This window comes from Poecilia formosa, unplaced genomic scaffold (genome assembly GCF_000485575.1).
Source record: "Poecilia formosa unplaced genomic scaffold, Poecilia_formosa-5.1.2 Scaffold0, whole genome shotgun sequence".
NCBI classification, from domain to species: Eukaryota; Metazoa; Chordata; class Actinopteri; order Cyprinodontiformes; family Poeciliidae; genus Poecilia; species Poecilia formosa.
In genome coordinates, this window is record NW_006799939.1 from 6,407,468 (window position 1) to 6,433,345 (window position 25,878).

A 25,878-nucleotide genomic window follows, 5' to 3' on the forward strand; every position below is an offset into this window, starting at 1 on the left:
AAAGCACTTTGAACTGTCTTGTTTAAAGGTGCTATGCAATCAGATGTGACCTGACTTAATGTCTGAAGAGGTGTTCAGCATGAATCATATACTTCTACATGCATATTGAGGAAAAAAACTCATCAACTCCCAGACTGATCTGCCAGTACAAGAAACTTTAACAGCCTAGTAAAAGAACAAAGTTCCACACAGACACCAACATTCCTTTCTAGCAAATCAAAAACAACTTTTTTTGTTTAAAAAAAACAGACTATGTTTATTATAATGGTAAAAAAGAACTTGTACATACACGTTAAAAAAATATTAACTACAGTGAAGTGATGAATTCTCAGAAAACTCAAGTCTTTCAAGTTTTACTACTGCCAGGATGTTAGTCTTGGAAGCATCATGTCTCAACATGAAAACCACACCATGCTCAGGATATCTCATACTTCTGCATTCCACACTGAGCTGAATCCCTACAGAAAAAAAAGAAGACACACTGAAGCTCAGAAGTTCCTTTGTCAGCTGCAGCAGGGCATCGTCTTCTCTTCAAAAACACTCAGTAGAGTTGCCAGTCTCTAGGTGTGCCCTCAGATCTCATAGTCTCAGGTACGCCACCTATGGAAGAAGTTCAAGTTCAGACAGGAAGAAGTTCACCAAATAGAAATCTCTTTACATCTCAGAAAGCAGAATAAAAATAAAATGCTTCCTGAACACCTCCCTTAAAGCTCAGGAGTACTGCATCTCTCCCTCTCCTCTACTTATAGGACAGCAACAAAATATCTGAATTGACTCGTTTTCAGAAATAATAATAATAAAAAAAAACAGATGGTAGAGATCTAACCAACTTCAAAAAAACACATTCTCATAAACAAAGGCGAGAAAAATAAACGGGCTCAGCGCCGTCCTCTCCCTCCATCTGCTCTTCCTGGGTGTTTGCCTGCTGCAGACAATGGCTGCGCTCCACTGAGGGCTCTATATTGGGATGATGGATGAGGGCATTTGCCACACTCAAGGCCCTGTCTTCTCCGTCCCTGTGCCAGTGTCTGCTCACCGCTCAGGCGCATCCACCGTAATTCATACAAATGATACAAAATGGCAACTTAGAGGTGAAGTGGACAGAGGGAGTCTACGAGAGGGGGTGACTGGGAGACCAGAGGCCTGTGAGTCTGGGCAGCAGAGAGGTGGGAGGGACCAACAGGAGAGAGTTGATCTATTATTAGATGAAAAACTGGATTTAAAATGGGAAAGCTGTGAGAATAAATTTAAAAAATAATCCTTCAATGAGAAAACCTGCAACAAAAGACACTGTTTTATGAGGCGAGGCAGTGGCAAAGACCAATGTCATCCAGCTAAATGTCCATAAATTTGCACCTAAACCACGATAGATGGGTGCAAAAAAAATGGCTAGCTAGTTAGCAAAGGTATAGTAGCAACTTGTAACCAGTAGCCTTAAGCTTCTCAAATCACAGAACGCAGTGAAGATGTCTGTGTGCGACTCAAACTTTTCCCTAACAAAAAAGACCCACAAAAAATAAATAAAAACCACGACTAAGCTAGTCTAGCTAGGCTAACAACCCATTATTAGAGCAGATCGAAGGCTAGGTTATGCTAGGCTAACAGCATAACTTCGTCTATGATGGAAGGGTAGGTTATGCTACTTGCTCCTTGCTAGAGCAGAGGGAAGGCTAGGCTAACAGGTTCTGTTCTGACTAGACCTTGAAATTGTGGGAAAGTTTATGAATCCGGTAGGAGCTTGATATTTGCTATTAGTTACAGAGAAAACAAAATTGTTTATTTTTATATCTTGCGATGAAAACAGTTTTTATCGTGGTAGTAGACTTTGTCAGCAGGTTAATACAAGATTAAATAATCCAGCCACGACAACATTTTAGGTTTGTGATTAATGTATTAAAAGGACATTTTTTAATTTTAGATACATGAATTTAAATTTTTTTAAGACATTTTAAGGAAGAGCAGACACCCTGTTGTAGCACAGAGACTGGACAGCGAACCTCATCTTCTTTAGCCTCTCCAACTTTCCCCTTCTAAATACAAGGATTTAGAAGGGGATGCTGGTCGGTTCTCAAGAACCGACCAGCATCTCTGCTCTCTCCCACATCATGACAATGTCACAAGGATGTGTAATTAGGGGGGTGGTGTGTTCAGAGTCACAAGCACCTGATTATGTCAACTTTGCAAGACGCCATGGCTGATTTCAAAACTGATCTCACTGATGAAACATCTCAAAAAAATCTGGAGAAACAGTCAGACAATGCTTCTCATTCTGAGGTGGCAAATTTCCTACATTTCACATAGTCATGGGATTTTGAAATTAATTTGTGGAAAACGAGGTGGAGGGCCAGATTTGGACAGAAAGTTATTGTTGCCATAAACAAACTGAAAAGATCAGAAGCCGGGTGACTGGTTAAAGCATCGCTGACACAAAGCTAGTTCTCCTGCTTACAGTCCGTCTCTCCCGCCCCCTTCTTGTTAATCAATGACAGTCTTATGAGAAGATGCACAAAAAGTCTTCTCAGATGCATTTACAACTGTGAAATACAAACTTTGAGCTCTTTCAGGGTTTCTCACTGTAGGTCAGCCCATTAAACTGAACATTATATGCTTCAGGGCGCTCTGGATCTATGATTTGATAAAATATGAAACACCAGTAAAATGTTGGGGGTAAGACATCTAGTTGTTAGTGCAGATTGTGTTTGCTACTTTAATTTTCCATCTGTACAAAACCCCCTCAGTTGATGCCTTCTTCCTCCAAACGGGAGGTGGTTATTTAATGTCTGAGGTATTAAAGGTGTTGAGACAGTGACAAAGGGCTGCTGGTAAAGGAAGGTGAGCGATCCCAGACTTTGATGCTTGGTGCTTATCAAACAAAACACTTCAACCTTGGCAGGCGGCATGGAGAATGTTTCCTTCCATGTGAGGAAACAGACCGAGACGGGCGAGGACAAGCAGAACTCGATTAAAGGAACAGGGGAAGAGGACATTGAAACAGATAATAAGGCTGCTGGCCTATATAATTACATGATGCTACGTTGTTGCATCGATGGGTGTGTCTGGATCAGCTAAACTCCCTTTAACCAGCTACTGACATTAGCTACAGAAATAAATATAGTGGCTTTTGTGCAAAAAATGTACCAAAAAGAAAATGAAAAAATAAAAAATTGAACAAATATTTTCTATGCATTAAAAAACATATACATATGACAACAGCAAAACAGAAAAATGGAAAGTAGTTGTGGGAGATGAATAAAAGGGACAGAAATTGGAACGTTAATGGGAGGAGAATAAATCTACAGCAATTTAAAAAAGTAATACATTTTAAAGAATGTACAACGATGTGGAATAAAACAAAAATCAATATCGTCACCTTCCTAAAGTAACGGCCTAGGTCAATTTTTCCCCAAAAGTGATCCCCCCCCTCCACTTATATCATCTTTTTGCAAAAGAGTACTTAAGCCATTACTTTAGCAAGGTGACAATATATCAAAATTAAAAACAAGAAATTAAATACAAAAAAAGAAAGGATTAAATATAAAATTTAAATACTAATTTAATTTTATGCCATACAGTGTATGCCATTTTCCAACCTCTTTCTTTGAGCGTTCAGCTTCTAAGCACCACAAATCTGGAACAAACTTCCAGAAAACTGAAGAAACAGCTGAAACACTGAGTTCCTTTAAATCAAGGCTAAAAACCCAACTGCTTTGAACCATAAAAACCAGAAGACTGACCAACATATTTGACGTGGATTGATGATTCTGATGATGTCACTTGACAAAATGCAGTATTTGTTACTGGTTGGTCAATTGGTGACTGTAGCATGATTTTATGACTTTTTGTTTTTGTGATGTAAAGCACTCTGAGTTGCCCGTTTCCTGCCTTCATGCAAACAAACTTGACTGATTGATAGTATGGTAAGTAAGATGTATTTTTTTACATCTTACTTTGTTCGCCTCAGTCTTTAATTTATTTATATGTTTATTCCTAACTGGGACCATAATTCTCAGGTTGGTCATCATTTCTTAATGATCAACAACCCTGAGTTTTATTTTTTGATGTTGAATGGATGGGGAAAATATATAATCGGTAAATACTGTTTATACCACTGGTATAAACAATACCAGTGGTATTGTTTATACCACTGGTATAAACAATACCAGTTTATACCAGTGGTATAAACTGGTATAAACTGTTTATACTGTGGTATAAACTGTGGTATAAACAGTTTATACCACTGTTTATACCACAGTATATACAGTGGTATATACTGTGGTATATACCACAGTATATACCACAGTATATACCACAGTATATGGCCAAATTTTCATATCTGGCCAAATTTTCATATCGGTGCATCATTAGTTTGAATACAACTGTATTGACTCTAGATAGACTTCGCTGTGCTTGACTGAGGTAGCACGATGCCGGATTGTTTCCACGGAAACATGAAAGAACTGAGCCATCATTATTAACGTCTGTTTCACCACTCCATCTGCTGCTGCGACGAGGCCATGTGCCAAGAAACCGACGTAAAGTAGGTGATAAACAGCTGTGATATCAGGTGACAGATTAATATCTTAAACAGCTTCTACTTTCCCATCAGGAATGCAAACGAAGTCATGGAAAGCGGCGAGGTGGCTGGTGCTTTAAATGTTTGATGGACGTTTCGGGTCCAAAAACTGATGTGAAACAGGACGGCGTCAAACACCCACGGCTCAGTTGATGAATTCCTGTTAGACGTTGCTGCGTGAACAATCGTTCTAGATGTCAGCAGGTTGGGGGAGGTCATTTATTTAAAAAAAAAAAAAAAAAGAATCAAAGAATCTGTGGATGCACCTGCTCATCTCTTTAATGTAAATCACCCGGTTTCTAACATCTCTGTGGGAGTGATGAGGAGATTAATGGAGGAGTGAGTGTGGGTGGAGGAGGAAGACAGGCACCGTTCTTTATTCTCCCCTGACCAGAAGAGCGACGCTCTTGAACTGGATCTACTTTGCAGCCCATTACGCCGGCGGTGGCGAGAGGAGAGCAGCAACCCAGACGTTCTGCAGGCCCGGTCGTGACACCGACTGGGGCTGAAATTAAACTAAAAACTCACCAACTGGCACAGGTCAGCGTTTTTCTCCCTGCAGAAAGCGATTCGTCGCAGTGAGAGGACAGGCTGTGGTGGGTGGCTTCTGTAGCTTTTCATAGAGAAAATGGTGAGGAGATGCTGTGGATGTTCATCGAAGCATGTACAGTTTTTAATATTTACAACAAAAAAAAAGGATATTACAGTAACATTAGATTCATATATAAAAGGATTTATCTTTCTCAGGCTGCAGGACTCATTTGAGACATTCTGACCCACCAGAGGAATGATTATGAACATGTTCTTGATGGGAACAATGGCCACATTCTGTGAAATGAACACGCTCACGAGTTTTTGAGAGGCATAGTTCAAACAGCAGACACTTAGACTAGTCATGATGAAAGTGGTACCAACATCATTAGGTATGGCTCTGGTTTGATGTCCTAGTGCCCCAGTGAGCTAAATGGATGATGATATAGTTGTGGCTTCTAACTTTGCCCTTTCATTTTGGAGTGTAGAAATGCTCCTAAGTGGTTTTTTTGTAACACGTCATGCGACACACATAACATTTATGATTACGTGTAATTAAGAGTCGTTTTCATCCACCGTGTAACTGCGCAAATTGGAATTAGAAAAATAAAATTGCTTACTTCAAACAGTAATTTTGACATGTTTTTGCGCAAGGATGAGGTGTTTTTTCTTTTTGCTGCATCAAATTTAGTGTATTTTGTAATGCTGAAATGGAAACACTTTCTCACATCACAAAAATAACATGATCAACAACTGTTATTACTAATGGAAGATGAAGAAAACGACATGGAAGTGGTAAGAGGATGAGGCATGTTTTTAATGACTTGTAGTGTGAATAAATTTATTCATGTGTGATTTTAATTGTCTCTTTCTTAATGGAAACAACACAATTGCAAAATTGTGATTTTTGGCATTATTAAAATTTTGCGCACATTTGTAATGGAAATGCAGCTGCTCATGTTATCTGGGTTAAAATTTACAGTGCTGCATTGAATACGGACAGCATTTTGAAAGTTGCCGTGGTGCTACCGCCGTGTTCGATGATGTAGTTTTTTTTTAACACCTGTGATGATGCTGCATCACATCTCAGAGGTAAATGTGAGGTCAGCAAAGTGATTGTCAAGAGTCATTCTAGACATCTTACCAAGCAATTCCTGTGTATGGCAACATGTCAACTAAAAAGAAAAACCAAAACAACATGATCCTAGGGCAACCTTCACTAGTACAGTGTTTGCATAGGTTAGCATGAGACAGTACTGTTTTTACATAGATGCTTTTTAAAGTTCTTAAATTTAGGTGTGATGTATACCAGGGGTGCATGGTATTAGAAAATCTTGTGATGGCGATAATATCGGTAAATATTACAATGATATCAAGTGCGATATATTACAATTTTCTTTTTTATCCTCTTTCTAATCTGTGCTTCCTAGTCTATGTGACGTTTAAGTTTTTTGGCAATGTCATTTATGTCTCATGTGACTTTTACTCCTGTGGCTAAATGCTGAATAGAAGGAAAAATACAACTTCGGGATTTGTATAATATATTGGTCAATAATTATTGCTCTCCAAACAGTCCTGATCATGATATATTCACAATACATTGTGTAGAAATAATCAAGCAGTCGTATATTTTATAATTTCCAATAAAACTGCGGCAGTTTGGTGTTGCTGGAGATCACTTATTTTTAGAGTATTGTTTAATATGAGGCTTGTAACTATACAATTGACTCAAAAGGCAACACAGCATACACAATTCATGAGCAGATTTTATCTGAAAAATTAAAACTTTTTAAATATCCCAGTTTTTTTGTTTTGTTTACAGAGTAAATGTTTGACAAATCACAATTTTTTTTACCTCGTTTTAGTCACTCTGGTTCCTGATCCCAAAACAGTACTTAAAAGGTTCCTGTTTTGATTTTCACACAAACGCAAGAGGTCATAAATCTTCATAAAGCTTTAAAAATATATATATTTATATCTGTTCAGTGTGGAGGAATCCAGTTCAAGCAGTACCAGTATTGACTAGGATCCCAAATGCTGCCAAGAAAACTATGTAAAAGTGGAAAGAACTTCTTAAATGCTTATGTAATAAAACAAACTGTCAGCAAGAATTCAGCAAGAGTTTTCTGTAAATGTTGACTCAATACAGCAGGGCAACTCTGAGAAACTTTGATTAACACTTCAACAAAAAAAGAAGAAAAAAAAGTCTCAGACGTACATATAGTCTTTTGAACCAAAAGCACTCTATTTAGACATATTCCACCATGCTGAAAAAACTTGATAGTGCTTTGTGAGCCAGCCTTTAGTTAAAAATGAATAAATGAAGCCTGTTGGTGTTTTAATCCGATATTTCGTTGCAGCTTCAGAAAAGAAATGATGCTATGCCATTTTTTTTACAACCATAACTCTTAATAAGTCAAACCTTTTCTATTTCAACTGCAATAAAACTTTCATATTAATGATCCTTTCTTGGTATCCATGTTGATGATGTATAGAGAATAATAAGTTTCTAAAACGTTGGAAATACAAACGGAGCATATTTTAATTGGATTAAAAGCAGCTTTAAAATGCTTTTCGACTATTCAGCCTCTTTATATCCAGACACCAGCTACTCCATCTTCTCGTCAGCCTCGTCCTCCACCTCTGTCACCCAGGAGTTTGAAGCATTTTCTTAACAGCATCTCTCAAGACACTTCCAGTCCATCTCAGGCTACAATCTGGCTTCTAGATTACAGCATGCAGCTCCTATCAGGAAGTGCTGAACTGCATCAGTTCATCTCTCACTGTTTCTCAGTCAACACTGTCGTGCTCCATCTCTGCTTTTCTATCGTTTCAGGGAGGAGACCTCCTACTCCCGTCATAAAAAAACAAAAACACAGTTTTATGATGTAGCGAAAGGGAGCTAGTTTCACCCGAACAGCAGAAAATGACAATAATAATAAAACAAAAGTTCTTCTTTTCCAGACTAATTTAACAACATAGATCAGAAGTAGCAGATATGGCACCGGCAGGAACCTGGTCACCCCCAGAGACTACTTCAGTTCCCCTATTTGCTGATTTGTGTTGCTTTTGTAAAAATAACTTTTTCATTTATGTAATTTTGAAAAAAAGACATTACTGAATCTAAAAATTGGAAAGCAGACATGTCAAGGTGTAAGATGAGAGCTAAAATTTGAGTGTAAGCCAGCCCCTCACTAAATGCTGAGTTAGCTGATGAGGCAGCAATTTTTAGGAAGAACAGCTTGGTGCTTCCAAAGAAGTAACAAGCAAAATGTCAGAATAGTGAGAAGAGATTTATTTATTTATTTATTTTACAAATCTTTGTCTTATTTGTGGAGTGACTGCGGCAATGATGTCTGAAAAGAAGATATCATGGAAACTGCAAAAGTTCATTCTCCGATGCTAAAGCAAAGAAGCTAGAAGAGTATTTTCTACGTCAGACAAACGGAACCAGGATCTGGGTAAGTTTAGCATCTGTGTCCAACTAGTTTGTTGACATCAGCAGTACATCAGAGTTCATGAAGCATCAGAATACTGTCCGACGATTTCCATGGGTGACGATCATTTCTTTTCAGGCTGAATCATTGATAGTTATTGTTAGGAAGCTTTAACATATAAGGAGACAGGTCAGTTCCTTTACAAATATAAGCAGAGCTCAAATTTTGGACTTTATGCACTTGGCCTTTGTCAGATGATGCCCAAATGTAATTTCGTTGTTACCATAACAATGACAATAAATATTGATTATGTTTTGTGAATATGGAAATGGAAGGAAATGTGTTGCTTGTTATTGAAAAAAGGTATAAAATTCTGAATGTGAATGTTTTGAACACAATATAACGCTGTGAAAAAACTAGGAAGTTTCAATAAGTTTTAATAATATGTCCTTAATTTCGAGTAATCAGCCGATACTCACATGTTAAACTGATCTTATCTTATGTAGATCAGCCTATCAGGTCACAACTGCACATGCGCCATTAACAATAGTCACCCCACTGTTACCAATTTAGCAACTTTTCCAACAAAAGAAATCAGTATCGGCCGAAAGCGGAATCGGCAGGTCAAGCTTTTTAAAAATCGGCGATTGCTGAGGTAACTGCAATCTGTCCAGCCTTAGTTATAACTGCATTATGAAGCTAGTCATAAGTCTCCACTCCACCTTTTATACTCAGCAGAAAGGAAACTTTAAAGCGTAGGAGTTACTTTCCTCACATTGTGAGCAGGAAGTTGAGGATAATAGTGTTAATTACCCTCCCGTTACCAAGCTAAAAACAGCTTTGAGAGCAGAGATGTCAGCAAACTGAACTATTATCAAGTCAAAAGGGGTCTTCTTCGCAACTCGGATTAACTCAACATATTTAGCACAATTGCAAGCGTACAGAAAAAGAGATGAAATAAGTAAAAACTCACAGTTGTTCCACTTAATCCCCAAAGCAAAACTGCAAAGTGAAAGTTCTGAATCATGAAATTAATTAAGGCAGGACGAAAACATTGTCAGGCACCACTGAGTACAGAAAACAACAAGTTGCCGGAGGTTAAAACAGAGCGAGTAAATGACTGCTGTCAGCTAAAAACAGATTTTCTTACAGAAGGATAAAGATCAATGAGACGACCCACAGCGTCTCTTTGGATTCAAAACATCGATTCGCTACAAAAGTTTTGGGAAGATTAAAAGAAATCCTTGATAATGCAAAGCCGCCGCATGCTGCAGTCATTATCGGAGGCTTCTGTAGACGCCTCACCTCATAGGACCTCATGCAGCGCATGGAGGCAGGAAGCGTGGAGTTGCTTTCATCCATCACCTGCAGCAGCTCCTCACACACCTGCAGTGGCAGGACCATGGGGTGTCCGATGGAGTTGACCTCCCAACTAGTAACAATCCTGAAAATAACAAACATAGAGGATCTGGGGTTTACTGTGAGTGCATCAGCATTACACAACCAAGACGAAGCACAGAAGTCTCATTCAGTCTGCTAGTTCAACTTAGTTTACACAGAGAAAAATGAGGCATAATTAGAATTTGCACTATAGTGGATAGCAAGAGTAAAAACCTAAACCCTAACCCTAGAACAATGGGATTCAACCTTCACTAGTACAGACAGAGTGTTTGCATAGAGTAGCATGAGATAATGTACTGTTATTACTGGGTAGATGATTTGTACTTTTATAACAAATGAGTTTTCACGAGATACATTCATGTTATAGCTTTCAAGAAGTGGAATATTTTATAATTACAAATTAAAAGGTGGCTGTTTGATGTTGTTGGAGATCACGTACAGTAGGTTATCAGTTAATTTTAGGTGTGCAACTACTTCAAAGGACAACATAAGAAACATAGTTGTTGGGCAGACTTAAGCTTCATTTTTGGGAAAATTAAATATCCCAGTATATTGTATTGCTTATAAAGAGAGCAAATGTTTGACACATCTCCAACTTTATATCAATCATTCGGGTTCATTTACACATTTCATCAACAAGGCAGTTCAAAGTGCTTTCAATCATAAAAACACAAAAATAAAAAGTCACATAAACATCCTAGAGTCAACAATTTGAGAACAAACATTGCATTTTATCGAGTGCCATTGTCAAAAACATCAATACAAATCATACATGTTACTCAATGTTTCATTAATTATGGCTCAAAAGCGGCTCTAGACAGGTGGGATATTAGTCTTGATTTAAAGGAACTCAGTGTTTCGGCTGTTTTGCAGTTTTCTAGAAGTTTGTTCTAGATTTGTGGTGCATAGAAGCTGAATGTTGCTTCTCCATGTTTGCTTCTGGTTATATCTCGTTTTCATCCTCATTTTAGACACACTGACTGTTTCTATTAACCATATAACTGTGCAAATTTGGAATTAGAAAAAATACATTTGCTTAACAGAAACATGCCAATTCAGAAAAAAAATAACATTTTTGTTCCATAAACTTAGCTTGATTATGGCTTAGACGTAACTTCATCACAAAGCTGTCCATTTTCCTAGGTTGCCATGTTGCTGTTTATTCACTAATTTGATTTTTTGTATTTTAGGTTGTTTTTATTCACCATTACCAGCTAATTTGTGTAGGAACATAAACTTAAATGCACCCAAAATACAAGAGATTTGTGGTTGCAATTGTGGGAGAATGTGAAGAAGCTTATGAGGTATGAATACTTTTGTAAAGCGCTAAAAGACGACGACACGCACTTCACTCAGCCCTCCTCGAGCCTCTGCCATAGGTGACAAGACTAATCCACTTAGGCCCTGGCTCACTGATTCTCCAGCCAATTATTGGCAGTTTAAACAAGACATACTGTAACCCCCAGCTGCAGCCGACTGCATCCGACCATATCCCAAATAGGAAGGCCGTCATCACTGGGGGAATTCAGCTCCCCAGGCATAACATTTAATTTAAACTGTCAGAGGTGAGTGATGAAGGATGCTAGTAAATTATGTAGAGGGGAAATGGAAGAGTCAGTTATACCTGCAGGAAAGTGGGAGAAGGAGGTGACATTTAGGAAAAGTTTGGGGTGAAATGATGACGTCTTGAGTAATGTAAAGGTTGTTATAATCCGGAGATGTGGCCATCAATCAACTCCACGTTCTCATGCTGGTTTTATATATCAAAACACTCCAGCTGAGCTCCTGCGCATGTCCGACACACAACAAAGTAAGAAAATATTCACACTGCTTCACTGTTCCACACATTATATGTTACAGCCTTATTCCAAATTGCTTTAAATTAATACCTTATCAGAAAATTCTGCCCACAATTATGACAATGTGGAAATGTTTTTTGAGTGTTTTGGAAATGTATTAAAAAGAGAAAGCCAAGAAATCACATGAAATCCCCGTTGTATTTTTAGGGTGGAATTATTCCAAGCCAACTGCAGTAAACGTTAAAGCAGAACGTCGTGAACATGTTTGAATTTATTATAGATATCCTGTAATCCATAAAAGTCCCTTAGCAATTTGCAGCTTGGGCAATTTTTTAAATCTGTATACTCCAGTTAACAATTAATCAGTTACTAAATTTGTTGACGATTATCTCAATAAGGAATTCATTCGATTAATCATTTCAACCCTAAATGTGGCTATAGTCTTTTCAAAAAAATGAAATAAAATAAATCAGACAGCAGCTTAAATGTGTCACTTACTGATTTCCTCTGAGTAAGAAAATATCGGTAAGCTTGGTAGATGAACAACTCAGTCAGGTGAAGGAGAGTAAACATATGTTATTGTTACCCTCTGCAAATCAAGACAGCCATGTTTCTTTTAAACACATCAACACACCGTCGCACTCGAGCGATCGGGAGCTGAACAGCTATTTACAAGATGCTGAGCTGCAAATATGAGCATTTCTTTCTCTGTGAGGAGCTGGAGCACGAAGGTGAAAAGTTAGAATGTCAAAGTTTGACTGCAACAGCCGTACGTCTCCCAGCATCCAGCGCGTTCACATTCCCATGCGTCACTCAACTCTTACAGTAAATCACATCACTCAACGTGAGGCGCGCCGCTTTGCCTGAGAAGACCGCTTTCTCTTATAGTGAAGTTTTGTCTCAAAGTAATTACCCGTTCTGTCAGTCAGCCGGTGGGCTTGTCAAAATAGAGGAAACAACAAAACCTCCGTGTTCTGCCTTCACGCCTGCTGGCTGCAGGGAAGATGAGGACGATGAGAGAGACGGAGGAGACGGGGGGAGGTGAGGAGGGATGTTAAGTGCTGATTCAGTTGAAAATAATGAGGGTGGAAGCGTCTTCTAGTCGGGTAATTCTCAACTGATCTTGCAGAATTCATCTACACATCCGAGGAGGGCAAGCAAAACGCTGGAGCAGTGATGGTAATGTAAAAGAGTTGTCACAAGACCTTGTTTTCCACCATAGTACTTGGAATACAGAGGGAAAGAATCCTAATTTAAGAGGGTTTTTTTTCAAATGACATTTTTAATTATTGCATTTCCAAACGTTACGTTCAATTAAAAGATGAAAAGGTTGAATAGTTCATGATAAAACATTGCTACATATTAGTTAATACAGATCTCCCAATATTCACCAAACTAAATAAATTAGCAGTCGGGCGTTTGTCTTTATTAAATGTTTCTCAGCGATGCAGTCAAGCCGAAAGGAAATATTAACAAGCTGAACTGAAGGGTGATTTTGTTAACAGACTGATTTATTAAGTCAGTTTTAATGGGACAGTGTTTTTCCTCATATGGTTCATTGTGCCTGCACACTCATCAATCTGAACCGACATGCACCACAACCAAACACCACCAGTTTGCACCAACAACACCCACTCCTCAGTGTGGAGACTGTTGCTGCCATGTTGGCCGTTTTCAGTATCAGTCAGGTGGTTATAAAAATGAAGTCAGAAGGAAGATAGCTGTTCATTCAGACTGCTAGAACAGAGAGAAGTTTGTACTTTTGCTTCTTTCGGTCATCTTAGTTTCAACCTTTTTAGGTGCAGAAAGGACCCTTATGCAGACCTTATTAAAAATATTGGTCCAATGAGCAAAACTGGGCCACTATTATCAATTTTGCATCTTGTTGTCGTCTTGTGTTTCAGGAGGAAGAGTGGAACAAGCTGTTCATGAGGTATTTGTTTGGCCATGTGATGGGGATGCAGCACAGGATTATGGGAATGTAATACTGAAGCAGAAAAGCTATATAGGTGGTGTTGTAACTTTTACACAATGTCAAATGTGTAGGGAAATATATACAATATCGGGAAATATCGATTTTTAGCAATATTGATATCAGAAATCGATACTGGCGATGGTCCGATTTTCAAATCGGTCCATCCCTAATTTACATCTCTGCTGGACATGTAAATGTTGGCAACCTTTTTGAAAATCTCTTGAGTTAATGTAGCTGTCTGTATCTTCCAACACACACAGACACAGATTTATTTGTGATGCTAACTGGCAATATGGCGCTCTAAGGACTGCTTAAAATGTCCATTTTGCTTTTGTTTAAAATTAAAACCGTGTTTTTTCAGGGATTTCTCTCTTTCTCACACACAGAGGGATGTCATCTCTACTTCTAGCAGAAAAATTTACCTCTGACTTACAACAGAAAAGCTAACAAACATTTTGAATGTTATCAAAATGTAAGAAATGCATTTCTTAAAGAAAAATCCTAATTTTTAAACTCAATTTAGCTTTATAAAATCGGCCCCAAAATGTGCTGGGTTCGTCTTTATCATGAGGTGATTCTTGGCTTAAAAAAAAACTGCTGTGAGAGCTGCAGCAACTGCTCAGGATTCTGTCTCAAGTGTCTGTGGTCGAGTCTGAAGAAATGTTTCGCCCAAAAATATCAGGCAAACTGAGCAGTGCTCATTTCTTTGCAACATCTTGCCTTTATAAATGGTCTAACTGTAAATTAGCAAAACCAGAATGGATTTGGAATGGATCCCATAACTATTAATTCTCACAAACACACAACATTAGTCTCACAGGAGGCTCTGAAAAATGAACCGACACAACAAAGGGCCGGACGAGAGTAGGCAGCAAACCCTGCAGTTTTAACTGCATTCAGTGTTGGGTAACAACAGTCTCAATTCTCAGAGTTTTACTTTTTCAAATGTTCAGCACTATGGATTTTTCTCTGACCTTTTCCATATTCTATATTTATTTTATTTGGCTGACTATTTTTGTTTTTAATCATGTGTCATCTTTTTATACATAAGATCAAGATTTGGCTACCGTCCTTTGGCATCAAATTAGTAAGCTGAAACAATGCCGGGAGATATGGCAACGTCTTTCTTTTACTTTCCTATAGATATCTGGCGGTAAAGACAATCCAGGTGTTCCCCAAGTTCACAGTGCTTACAGATCTGCTCTGCCGGACACAGACTGTGAAAGGAAGAGATTCTCAGAACATATGCGGAAAATATTTAATCTAATCAGTTGATGGACAATGTTTAAAAAATAAACAAACAAAAAAAAGGAACATTACTAAGGCTTCTGTAGCTGTCAACTCATTACAACACTAATTTTCTGACCATCGTGGTAGATGTACAGCTATCAGGCAGAAAGTGCAAACAGAAAGTAATTAATGTCATTATACACACATTGAACACCAAGAATTGCTGTGTTCCCTCTTCACTGACCTTTTGAAGGCCTCTGATACGGTTAATCTTGGCCCGACACACTGTACTCTCCAACTCGTTCATTTTTTATCTGTATCATCAAAAGCATAGTGTTAATGAATCCCTTTCTGGCATTGTGGATTTGGTTGGCACCTCAAGGCTCAGTTTCAGGACACACACTATTTACTAAATTTATAAATAACATAGTACCAGACACAAACGTATTTGTCCGTTTTTACGCCGATGATACTGTCAACAGCTGCACAGGCTTTTGAGCATTTGAACTCTGCTTTTGACCACATAAAGTTATAATTGCAACAACTCTGTAACAAAAATTAAAGTGTTCTGCCACAGAAAGAAAGTGTCTGCTGTTCTACTCCGTAGTTTATCCTCAAAATGTTCTTCTATTGTGATTGTGTCTTCCTACAAATATTGATACAGCTGATAAACGTATCACAATATAAGTGTTCATATCAGTCCATATTAATAGTTATTAGTCTTTTGTTTTAAATATGTGAAATAATGTCAAACTGGTGTCGTTATTTTCCTTGTTTATCCACAGCTTTCACCCCATAGTGTTGTTTTTTTATTTTTAAGCAGCTATGACGGAAGATGGCAAAACTTGAAACTGCTGCTGTGCAGCTTACTTGAGTTGTTGCTAGGTAACAGAAGAGAGAGTGAGTTAGTTGATGCCACCCATATAGCTAAGTTCACTGTGAGAGGTTGAGTATGAATTTTTTCCTCTGCCTACATTACCCAGAATGCTGTGTGGAATTTTGATCGGAATTTTGTGAAATTACAGAAAATTGATATAGATCACATGTGTCTATCACAATATATGTATTGTTGCTGATGTATTGCCCAGGTCTACTTGTAATTGATGAAAACATACCTTTTAACGTTGATGTCAAGAAAACTGATAATTTTCTAAAAGTTAAGAGATTCACAAGCACTAAAACTATATTAAGAAGGATATTGTAGCTATAATTTCAATATGTTTTAATTAGTTTTATAAACGTATGATATAGTTTCAGATGGTTATATTTTTCCCCATTAACTGCCACTTTTATTCATGTCAGGTAATGACAATGTTTTCTTAATTTCACTTTTTGTTATTTCGTTAGTTTTAGTTAACTATGATAACCTTGCTCCTTGTGTAAATCTCCCATCTAAGGTTGTTGGAATTGGTTTTGTGTCTTTTTGTTATAAACGGGGAATAAAAAGACCTTTTAATGATACTATTTGGAGCCAAATAATAATAATAAAAAAAGAGAATAGGAGGTTTTGATGGCAAGTGCTTCTGCAAAAAGTAATAGATGCTATAATGAACAGGGAACGACAGCGTAGTGTGTTCCATTAGGAAATAAAATCTGTCCACCTGCGATCTTTCATCTGGTGACGGGTAAAGACGGAGCGGGTGATCCAGGAGGCGAAGAGCCGTGATTAAGAAGAGGAAAACAAAGATTCAATGAGGCCTGAGGACGTGTTAAGCATCCTCACTTACTCTCTCTGCTGGGTGCTGGCGCTGGAACAGCTGATGTAGAGGAGCTTCAGGGCTCTGGCAGCTCTGAGTGATGGACTGAGGGAAGCGGGGGGGCCGCTGGAGCCCCCCTCCCTGATGCATGTCTCTGGGACTGAGGCGATGATGGAGTCTGCGTTCAGCAGCCAGAGCTGAAGGAAGGAGCACAGCATTTGACTCACAAAAGCAGACTAAATTAAAGAAAATGTATAGCAGTATAACTTGGCTGTTTGTTATAGTGTGTTGTAGCAACTCTCTCATAGTCTCATGAGTCTCAAACTTTTTCTGGGACTCAGAGAAACCCATAAAGCTAGAACATATACCTTTTATTGTAAAAAGATCTGCCCCGATCTGATCCAATTTCACACCAGATTGATTATAGTGCTGTTGGTCGCCTGAGTCTCAGAGCGCTTTTATGACTCGCTGTCAGCCAGCAACACATTTGTAAAGCAGGTCAGACTGAATGAACAGACATTACAATGTGGCAACGCTCCGGCAGTTGCGGTTCCCTTTCTAATTTTATTCCCTGATAAAGTCTGCTTGCTCAGCACACTGAGCCCCGTTATGTGGTCAGAGCTGAGCGGCTTGATGGTGTACTGGAACTGACCAATTCTACTGCCACTGACATTATACCTCATTCTGTCCACCATCTTACCAGTAAGACGACTTTCCCATCAGGCGTCTGAAGAGAAAAGTGGAAGGAGCTGAGTGAGCTGGACAGATCCAGCAGCCGGGCAGCAACCGTCTTCTCTAGGAAGGAAGATCTAAATAAGAAAAAACACAAGTTCATTCATTTCCATCAGTCCTGATATTTTATATCTGTCAGTCATGTGAGCACATGGAAGAAAGAGGGGAAGGAAAGGAGGGATGAAGGAGGGAAAGAAGGAATGCTGGTGAACAATAGGAAGGAAGGAAGTAAATGAAGAAAGGGTTAATGGAAGAAATGGAGGAGGGAAGGACTGAACGAAGGAAGAAAGGATGAAAGAATGAAAGGGTTAATGGAAGAAAAGATGGAAGGAAGGAAGAAATGAAAGACAGAAGGAAGGAAAGAGAGAATGAAGGAAGAAAAGGAGAAAGGATAGGGGTGGAAGAGAGGAAGGAGGGAGGAAGGAAAGAAGGATTAATGGAAGGAATAAAGGAGGGAAGGATAGAAGGAAGAAAGAAATGAAGAATGGAAGGGTTGATGGAAGAAAGAAAAGGAATGAAAGGGAGGAAGGAAGGAAGAAAAGGGAGGAAAGGAAGGGAGGAAACAAAGGAAGGACAGGAGAAAAGAAGAAAGGAAAGAAGGAAGACTTGAAAAAAGAAAGAAAGAAGCAAAGAAAGAAAGGAAGAAGCAAACAAAGAAAGAAGAGTAAAAGAATAGAAGGAAAGAAAGGAATAAATAGTGAATGAATATATCTCAGTAATATTTTCTGTTTTCATATCCATCCAGACCCTCAAAGTGCTTCAATAAAACTCCATCATTTCCAGACTCTAGGAAGTCTGTTCGTCTTCCTAAGATAACAGACCTTTTGTTTCCTTGTATTTTCCTAACCAGAGTTTCTAAAGTGTCACCATGAAGAAGGGAGATAAAAAACAAAAAGCAGCAGCGTGCCTGTTCAGTGAAGCGTCAGGCCTTCCATCTCCCACAGCGGGCTGCACCACCACCTGGGTGATGTACAGCTTCAGCGTCCCTAGAAGATACAGCGTCGTAAACAAAAAAGTCTCTGACGCACCGCCGATAGGCCTTTTTATTTAACAGAAAATAAAAATAAAACCAGCAGGAGTGGTGCAGACCTGGTGCGACAGCCTCTCCCAGCACCGACGAACAGCTCGCGCAGGAGACAAGGGCCAAACGGTGACAGGGTTTCTGTGCACACAAACAAAATCACAAGTGAGCTGCTGCTTTCCGAACGAGAGAAAGGACGATACGCGGCAGACACTGAAACTACTTTCCAGCTCCTTTCAGCTGCAGTCACGCAGCACGCGAGTCGTGCGGGGAATGACTAATGGAAGAAAGAGGAGATCAATCTTCATCTGGAGCTGGAGTTGGACTAAACTGGCAGAGCAGTCTGAGGACAGCGTGCCTGTGAAGACGACAGGCACGCACTGCTCCAACTTTTCCATTTTGTTGCCCTCAAAAACAAAGAAGTTCAATGTCACCTGGAGCTGTCTCACCTTTGGATCTTGACCGTCGGTAGCGCCGGCAGAGCTCACTTCCTGTGTCAGAGTGTGGTCGCAGCCGGCGTCACGGGCCACCAGGACGAAGGTGTCCCCCAGCAGACAGTCCTCGGCTCGGGGCAGCAGCTTCTTGTTGGCGAACGGATCCGGGTGGCAACACCAGTCGTCCACAATGGCGTTCCAGTTGCCGTTGGGGAGAGGGAGAACTCGTGAGAATACTCTGGACGAAAGGAAACAAGAAAAACACAACCGAGAGAGACGTTCAGTGGACTGATTCTGGTTTTATCGTAGTTAAAAAGGAAATCACAACTCCTTCAGAAGGCGTGAAACTTAATACTAAGAATGAATGTTTGCAGTTTACAACAAAGTGTAAAGAAAAAACACATGACCTGCTCAGATGAGGCTAAATTTGAATCATGTTTGAACACACCGTCCACACAGTGAAACAGAGCAGAGGCAACATCATGCTGTGGCGATCGTTTTCTTTAATTACAAGAGAAAGGGGAAGATGGGGCACCAACTGTCGTTTTCTGGCCGATCACTGACCTTTATAAAGCCTGAGCCTCCAATTCCGATTTTGGCTAATGATTTTTTTTTGTCTGTAAGGTTGGGAATTTGCAAAGTTAGTAATAGTGGGTGACTATCGGTACATGAGGTGTGCCTAATCCTCTCTCATGACTGTGGTTGAATTTCAGACCTTTGAGGATCAGTTTCACATCCAACAATTGGCCAATCGCCAACCTCCCAAAATTGATAAAAATAGGGGCTGATTTATTGGTGCACAGCTTATCCTGATACATGGCAATGCTGGAAGATCTTGCAAGATGTGGCATAAAACTTGAGTTTGGGGAGAAGGTTAACCTTCCAGCAGGACAACCACCATAAATGAACGACTGCCCAGTTCATCCCATCTGTTTTTTGTTTTTTTTCAAACATGACTGGACAAAAATGTTGGTTTCAAAATTTGAAAACTGGTAGAGATAATCCCAAAAAGGTTTGCAGCTGTAATTATATAGTTGGGCAGTTGCAAAAGCCATTTCTAAAAGAATAAACCGATTAAGTTTTTATGGTTAGTTAGATATAAATCCATTAACATTTGTGGTGGTACAGAGACTAAATGTGAAAATGTTTGTGAATACTTTTGCAAGGCCTCATAATCAGTAAATTAAGTTAGCTAAACATCTGACTGCATCGTGTCTTCTATTAAAATTCTTTGGAGGGCAGAATATTAGTAAATTAGCTCTGAGTCAGTGCACACAGCACACCGAATATGATAGTTGACCCGTTTGTGAGCACATGATTTTTAACTGATATATTTCCCACTCTCCATCGGAAGCACCACTGTCTCAAAATGTATATTTTTCAATTATTTTTAGTATTCAGCAGCTGAGAAACATAGACAGAAGGCAGACATTTTCATCTCAGGGTGCAGTAACACCAGAGTCCATGTAAACTCCCAAAAGATAAAAATAAACAGAGGTGCACCGATTGCAGTTTTCTGGCCACTCATAACCAATTTTTACAAAGCCTGATTTGCCAATTCTGATTTTGATGGATAACTATTTTTTTGCCAGACGAGTTGCTAAATAACATTGGTTTCACATTTAAATATCTCAAAATTAAGAGAATTAGGCCGATTTATCAGTGGCCCTCTAATCCAAAAACATTTCAATACTGGAAGATTTTGCAAGATGTTGCAAATGACTTGAGACTAGGGTGAAAGTTCACCATCCAGCAGAAAAACCACTGTAGATAGGCTGCTGTTCATTCACTTTTCATGGACTGTTTTTCAAACATGACTGGGCAAATATTTTGGTTTCAAGATTTGAAAGAGAAAACCGGCTAGTGGGAAGATGGATGGATGGATCCTAGTTAGGATTGTTGATTTCTGGCCGATCACTGATCTTTAAAAAGCCTGAGCCGCTGATTTTGAGTCGCTAAAATGGCAACAGAGGGGTGACTGTTGTTAGCAGCACACATGTAAACCTGTCAGAATAAGCAATTAACTACATGATAAATTAACATAAACTCAATTTTCATTCTGATGATACACATTTTTTAAGGTCAATTTTGCTTACAGAGACATCATAATCCATTGTATTGATAGTTTTGGGTGTAAGTGGTTCTTCTTCCTGTTTCAGTTACCTTTTTTTTTTTTGTTTGCTGTTGTGTTTAATTTGGATATTTGAAACATTTTCCATTTCCAGTTACAAAATTGAAGTTTCTTGGTTTTTGAGGTCGATATTGCATTATGATGCCATTATCAATATATCACTTAAAAATGGTCTCAAAATAACATTGTAATTAATCATGATCATCATCGGGGACAATATATCGATGCACCCCTACAAAAAAACTGTTTGTTTTTAGCTGGTGGTGCGGCCGTCTACGTCACACACACTGCATGACTCCATCTCAGCAGGCCGACAACACCCCACAGGAGCCATCTATCAATTTTGCTCTCCCAGACTATCGCTTTTGAGGGCGGGCCGCATCATCCATAAAGAACCGGTCCTCTTCCTGCTGAGGATGCTGTAAATGAAATGAAAATAAAATAAATAAAAAATACGCCGTCCCGTCTTCTCCCTCACCTGTCCTCCAGCAGCCGGGTGGTGCAGCCCTGGCAGTGGAAGCTGTACGTCTCTTTCGCTTTGAGAGTCTCCATCATGCTGGCAGGTCCCTCTGCGGAGGCGGCAAGCAAACAAATAGGGCAGATTGGTTGGAACGGTGCTAACATTCTGCTACTGAGTACAAAATCAATGAGATGGCAGGTAGTTGGAGGAGGGGGAATCAATCCGATGGTCTGTTGCTGTAACTTTCTCCTGCCTTGTTAGGGCAACAAAAAACTGGAGTTTAAGAACTTCAGATAATGTTACTTAGTAGGAAATTTGCCCAAGATTTGTATTTTAATTGCTACAGTTTCATCAGCGATCTGCTCCACTGGTTCAGGAAGCCGTGCTGATGCCGGAGCCGCCCTGAACTGCACCTTGCTTGCTCCGCTCTGTCGTGATTCGCAGCCTGAAGTGCAGCTCCTCTCCGCTGGGTTCACCCACAGGTGTGTGAATGCAGGACCCTGTCTCGAAGGCGACCCCTGCTGGGAGAGCGAGACTCAGCTCTCCTCTGGGAGTCCGGACGAGCAGAGAGGAATCTCCTCCGACGGAAACGGCCACGTCTGCAGGACCTCCGGCCACATTTGTCCTGGAGTGGGGGAAGAGGGATGTTTGGATCACCATTAGTGGACCCGTTTTGACTGTTCATTTCTCACTATTCTCAACATTTTATAATCGAAAGAAGACAAATAAAATGTCACCGGATGGATCAGAGTGAAATAATCTTTGAAATCGTTCTGTGACTGATCTTTCTTTGGGGGAATTATTATAAATGAAGATAATTTATTACTACTTTAACATATATCAGACTTTGACTATGTAGTCTTAGTCTAATTATATTGTTTGTGAAATTTTGTTTTATGACTTGAGCAATTAATTAAATTAAGATTTTCATCAATCAGCTCAGTATTAATACTTATAATCTTCACTCTGTGCTTCTTATATTTTCTATATTTCTCCCTAGTGTCTCCTTCTCTTTTTCCTCATAAACATAATTATTTTTTAATTCCTTCAATCCAACCTGACCTTTATGAGCTACACTTTTTTGTACAGTAACATTGTTTTTTCCTTTTTGCTGTTTGGTTTCCAGTTAGGTGTCCTCGTGTCTGAAAAGTACTCCATAAATGAAGGCCGATTTATAACCACATCACTGAATATTGCTTCTGAGCTACAACAACTTATAATCACATTGAATGACACTTACTATAAATATCTGACCTTGGACTTAACAAATCAGGCATCCTCCCAACAAGACTGTCAGGAGCTGTGTGCTTTCTTACTCCAAGGAATGTTTGTGATGGTAAATAAAAGTAGTGTACACACATTACAAGCATATGAAAAACCTAAACTGTACAAAATTTTAATAAGTAGCATTAGCTCAAAGAGGGCAGGGGGAGAAAAAGAATGCAACACTTGTTCAAAACATCTGTGCTTCGTTTTTGACACAGAGATTTCTGCAAATAAGATCAAGTGGAAATCTTGTCCAGATCAATTACATTCCAGATTGTTTACCCTCTGCTGATGACCTTTCCAGTAGAGAGGACATGCCTTCATCTCTCAATACTAAACACTGCACCCTTGTTATTTAAATATAAATGATAAATTCATAGTTATTTTTAATGCTGTAGCTATTCCTTATATTCTTCCGTACACTGTACAACTACAACAAATATCACTACTGAGCACTTAACTGTAGCTACACATTCATAGAAAGAGGCAAAACCAAGCGGTTCACTTTGTTCCTCTTTAAATCCCAACGGCACCATCTAGTGGTATTTTTGCGCATTACAAGCACAATTTCTCAGTGCTCAACTACGTTTGAAAAACAAAAAACAAAACTAGCCAGTTGAGAACTAGAGCGTTCTCAAAACGTATTATTAGAGAAAGAAAGTAACATTAAGTCGAATATGGTTTCTGTATGCATTTTCAAACAGTCATTTTATTTCTAATAGAGTGAGATTACAATGACGTGGTAAAGTACCTTGAAAAGTATCTATGCACTTTTTACTTTTCTATATTTTGTCTCAAACACAAACTTCAGTGTATTTAAAAAGCAGTAAGTGACACACTAAAGATACATTTTAACGACAGTGAAACGTGGTGGTGGCAGCAAAATGCTCTGGGAGGTGTTTCCTTCAAAATGGGGCATAGGTTCACCTTCCAACAGGATGATGACTGGAAGCATGGAGCAAAAGCTTCAATATTTATGGTTAGAATGGCCTAGTCAAAGTCGATGCTGAAATCCAACTGAATCTATGGTATCACACCCAAACAAAAAGCATAAACACATCTGGATATTGTCAAAGTAGATAAAACTTTACAAGATAAGTTAGTTGGTTGATTAATGTGAGGCACAAATTATATTAAAGCAAATATATATAAACCAATCAATTGAGATCTCAATTCAGCCCAAGTGACACATATTTTCACAGAATATAGTGTGATTATATTTTCTAACAGGTGAAAGCAGATTACACTTCTAATATAATTGCAAATCAAGTTAATACAATATGTCCAGAAGGTGTCTTCATAAACGTTTTTAAAATTTAATTGAATAGCTTTTGTTGAACATGAATCCAAGACAGACTTCAAGATGAAATTCTTCATACATGTGGTGTTAAGTCACATATTGTTCATTTGTAAAACCTTTATTATTAGAGGTTTGCACGTATTAAAAACATGGAAGGAGCTGGACTTGAACTGTGAAATTCTGGATTAATGGCAGCCTGTCTACAGCAGCCACACACTTCTATAGGTGATGTATGACGGGGGTCGGATTTCTGTTTGGGATATTATGAATGATGCTTAGCAATTCACGTTTTAGCTTGATGAAAACCACCACAATATTTTCCTGCACATTTATGTCTTAATAAACTTTTAAAAACAACATAATTCATCCCCGAAATAAATAATATTTTAATTTCCTTGTAAAACCTTTCAAATGTTTAACTTTAAGTCAAAGATTAGACCACCTGTCAAGTTTGCTGCCCTGTTCCAACACACCTGACTCAAATGAAGGGCTAATTAGCAAGCCGCTACAGAACCTGATGAGGAGATAATGCAGTCATTTAATTCAGGTGTGCTGCAGCACGTTTCCGTCTGAAAACTGCAGGACAGTAAGTCTAAAACACTGAAGTAAAGTTAGACCGAGGTTTAAATAAGAATTATGTATTGACTTAATATTTATTACGTCCAAATAAGGTCTTCATGTAATCTTAATGTTGAAATAATCTGCAATATCGCTCAGTGAATCCTTTCTGGTCTGTTTCTTTGTCATGCTAAGTTAGCTAACGCCAGCTAGCCTAGCTGCAGAGAACATGGCAACTTAATAAAACCAAACACTTCCTGATAATGTAAAAAATAAAAATAAAAATATATTCCTTTACCCAACAACGAGCAGTCCACTTTGAAGCCTTTTTCTCAGCTCTAAGAAGACTCCGAGTCCATGTGTTTTCACCGACATGTCTTCAGCTATTCAGAAGGTTTGCGCCCAGGAAGAAATTGATAATAGTAATAAATACATAGATTCAGTGTCTAATTAAAGCGGCTTTGATTCAGAAAATTCTAAGAAAAATAAATAAACACGTAATAACGGCTTGGAAATCCGTACTTTCTATCCTCTTGGTCAAAGCGTGACAACAGTGGACTGTTCGTTGGTAGTCCGCCGGCGGGCGATCCGGATAGAATTGGTGAGGAGGCTGAGTGGGTGGAGTTTTCCTCTAATGGAAGGAGCTGACAGAGCGATGACATTTTACTATGTCACCAACTACTGAAAAGGTAAATGAACAGCAATGATCAGCTGGAAATCACAATATTTCATAGGTACACTGATACATTACAGTCATGCATTGTTACCAGTTATATCGTCAAATTGGACACTAACCCTTGCAAATGGAACTGCTGGTTATTTGAAGTAAGTACAAGTTTACTTATAAATTTTACTACGTCATAGGTGAAGCGCCTCATAAATGTAGCAAGCAAAATCCAATATGAAAAACATCAAAACGTAATAAAACAGACAAAATTAGTCAAACTGGGGAGACTATTAAGAATAAATCACATTGAAATTCATTAAAGATGTTAACCTAAAATTTCCAGATTTGAAACCTCATGTCAACTTGCCTTTATCCAGTTTAAAGAACTGGACAGACTTTGTACCCCTTTTTGTATAAATTGTCATGATTTTTTATTTTTTATTATTATTATTTTTGCATCGGAACTCCAGTTGTGATTGTCTTTGAAATACAACCACGCCTATCCGACGTATCATCTCGCAGGCTGACAAATAGTGCAGACCCATAGTGCCGAAAAAAAAGAGAAAACAGAAGCGCAACATCCGCTTAGAAACATCAAAACAGACGTCATAATATGATCTAACTCTGAAAATAATTATAAACTGCTATCAAGCCTACATGTCACTA

At 38.8% G+C, this 25,878-nt stretch overlaps 1 protein-coding gene across 2 annotated transcripts; it reads right to left on the bottom strand.

Moving 5' to 3' along the window:
- Nucleotides 1-201: 201 nt before the first annotated feature.
- On the bottom strand, nt 202-25,176 carry ube3d (ubiquitin protein ligase E3D). Of its 2 annotated transcripts, XM_007565706.2 has the most exons (11): nt 25,068-25,175; nt 24,844-24,928; nt 21,835-22,046; nt 21,440-21,530; nt 18,846-19,068; nt 18,465-18,537; nt 18,283-18,361; nt 17,344-17,452; nt 16,674-16,840; nt 9,847-9,985; nt 202-600 (listed from the first exon to the last, which is right to left on the bottom strand). In XM_007565706.2, the coding sequence occupies exons 2-11, from the start codon at nt 24,918-24,920 to the stop codon at nt 580-582; spliced, it is 1,191 nt and encodes a 396-aa protein (XP_007565768.1). In that variant the 5' UTR covers nt 24,921-24,928; nt 25,068-25,175; the 3' UTR covers nt 202-579. The 2 variants fall into 2 exon arrangements, 1 of the variants encoding a protein (XP_007565768.1); XR_001664289.1 differs by lacking the exon at nt 202-600 and adding an exon at nt 15,191-15,260 and having other exon boundaries at nt 9,900-9,985; nt 24,844-25,176.
- Nucleotides 25,177-25,878: the final 702 nt, after the last annotated feature.

Excerpts from the sequence above, each read along its gene's own strand:
- ube3d (XM_007565706.2), bottom strand. The coding sequence starts at position 24,920 with ATGTCGGTGAAAACACATGGACTCGGAGTCTTCTTAGAGCTGAGAAAA. Across the intron at positions 22,047-24,843 it reads AGTGGACTGCTCGTTGTTGG|GACAAATGTGGCCGGAGGTC; the intron begins GTAAAGGAATAT and ends CCCCCACTCCAG. Across the intron at positions 19,069-21,439 it reads ACCCGGCTGCTGGAGGACAG|AGTATTCTCACGAGTTCTCC; the intron begins GTGAGGGAGAAG and ends CCTTTCGTCCAG.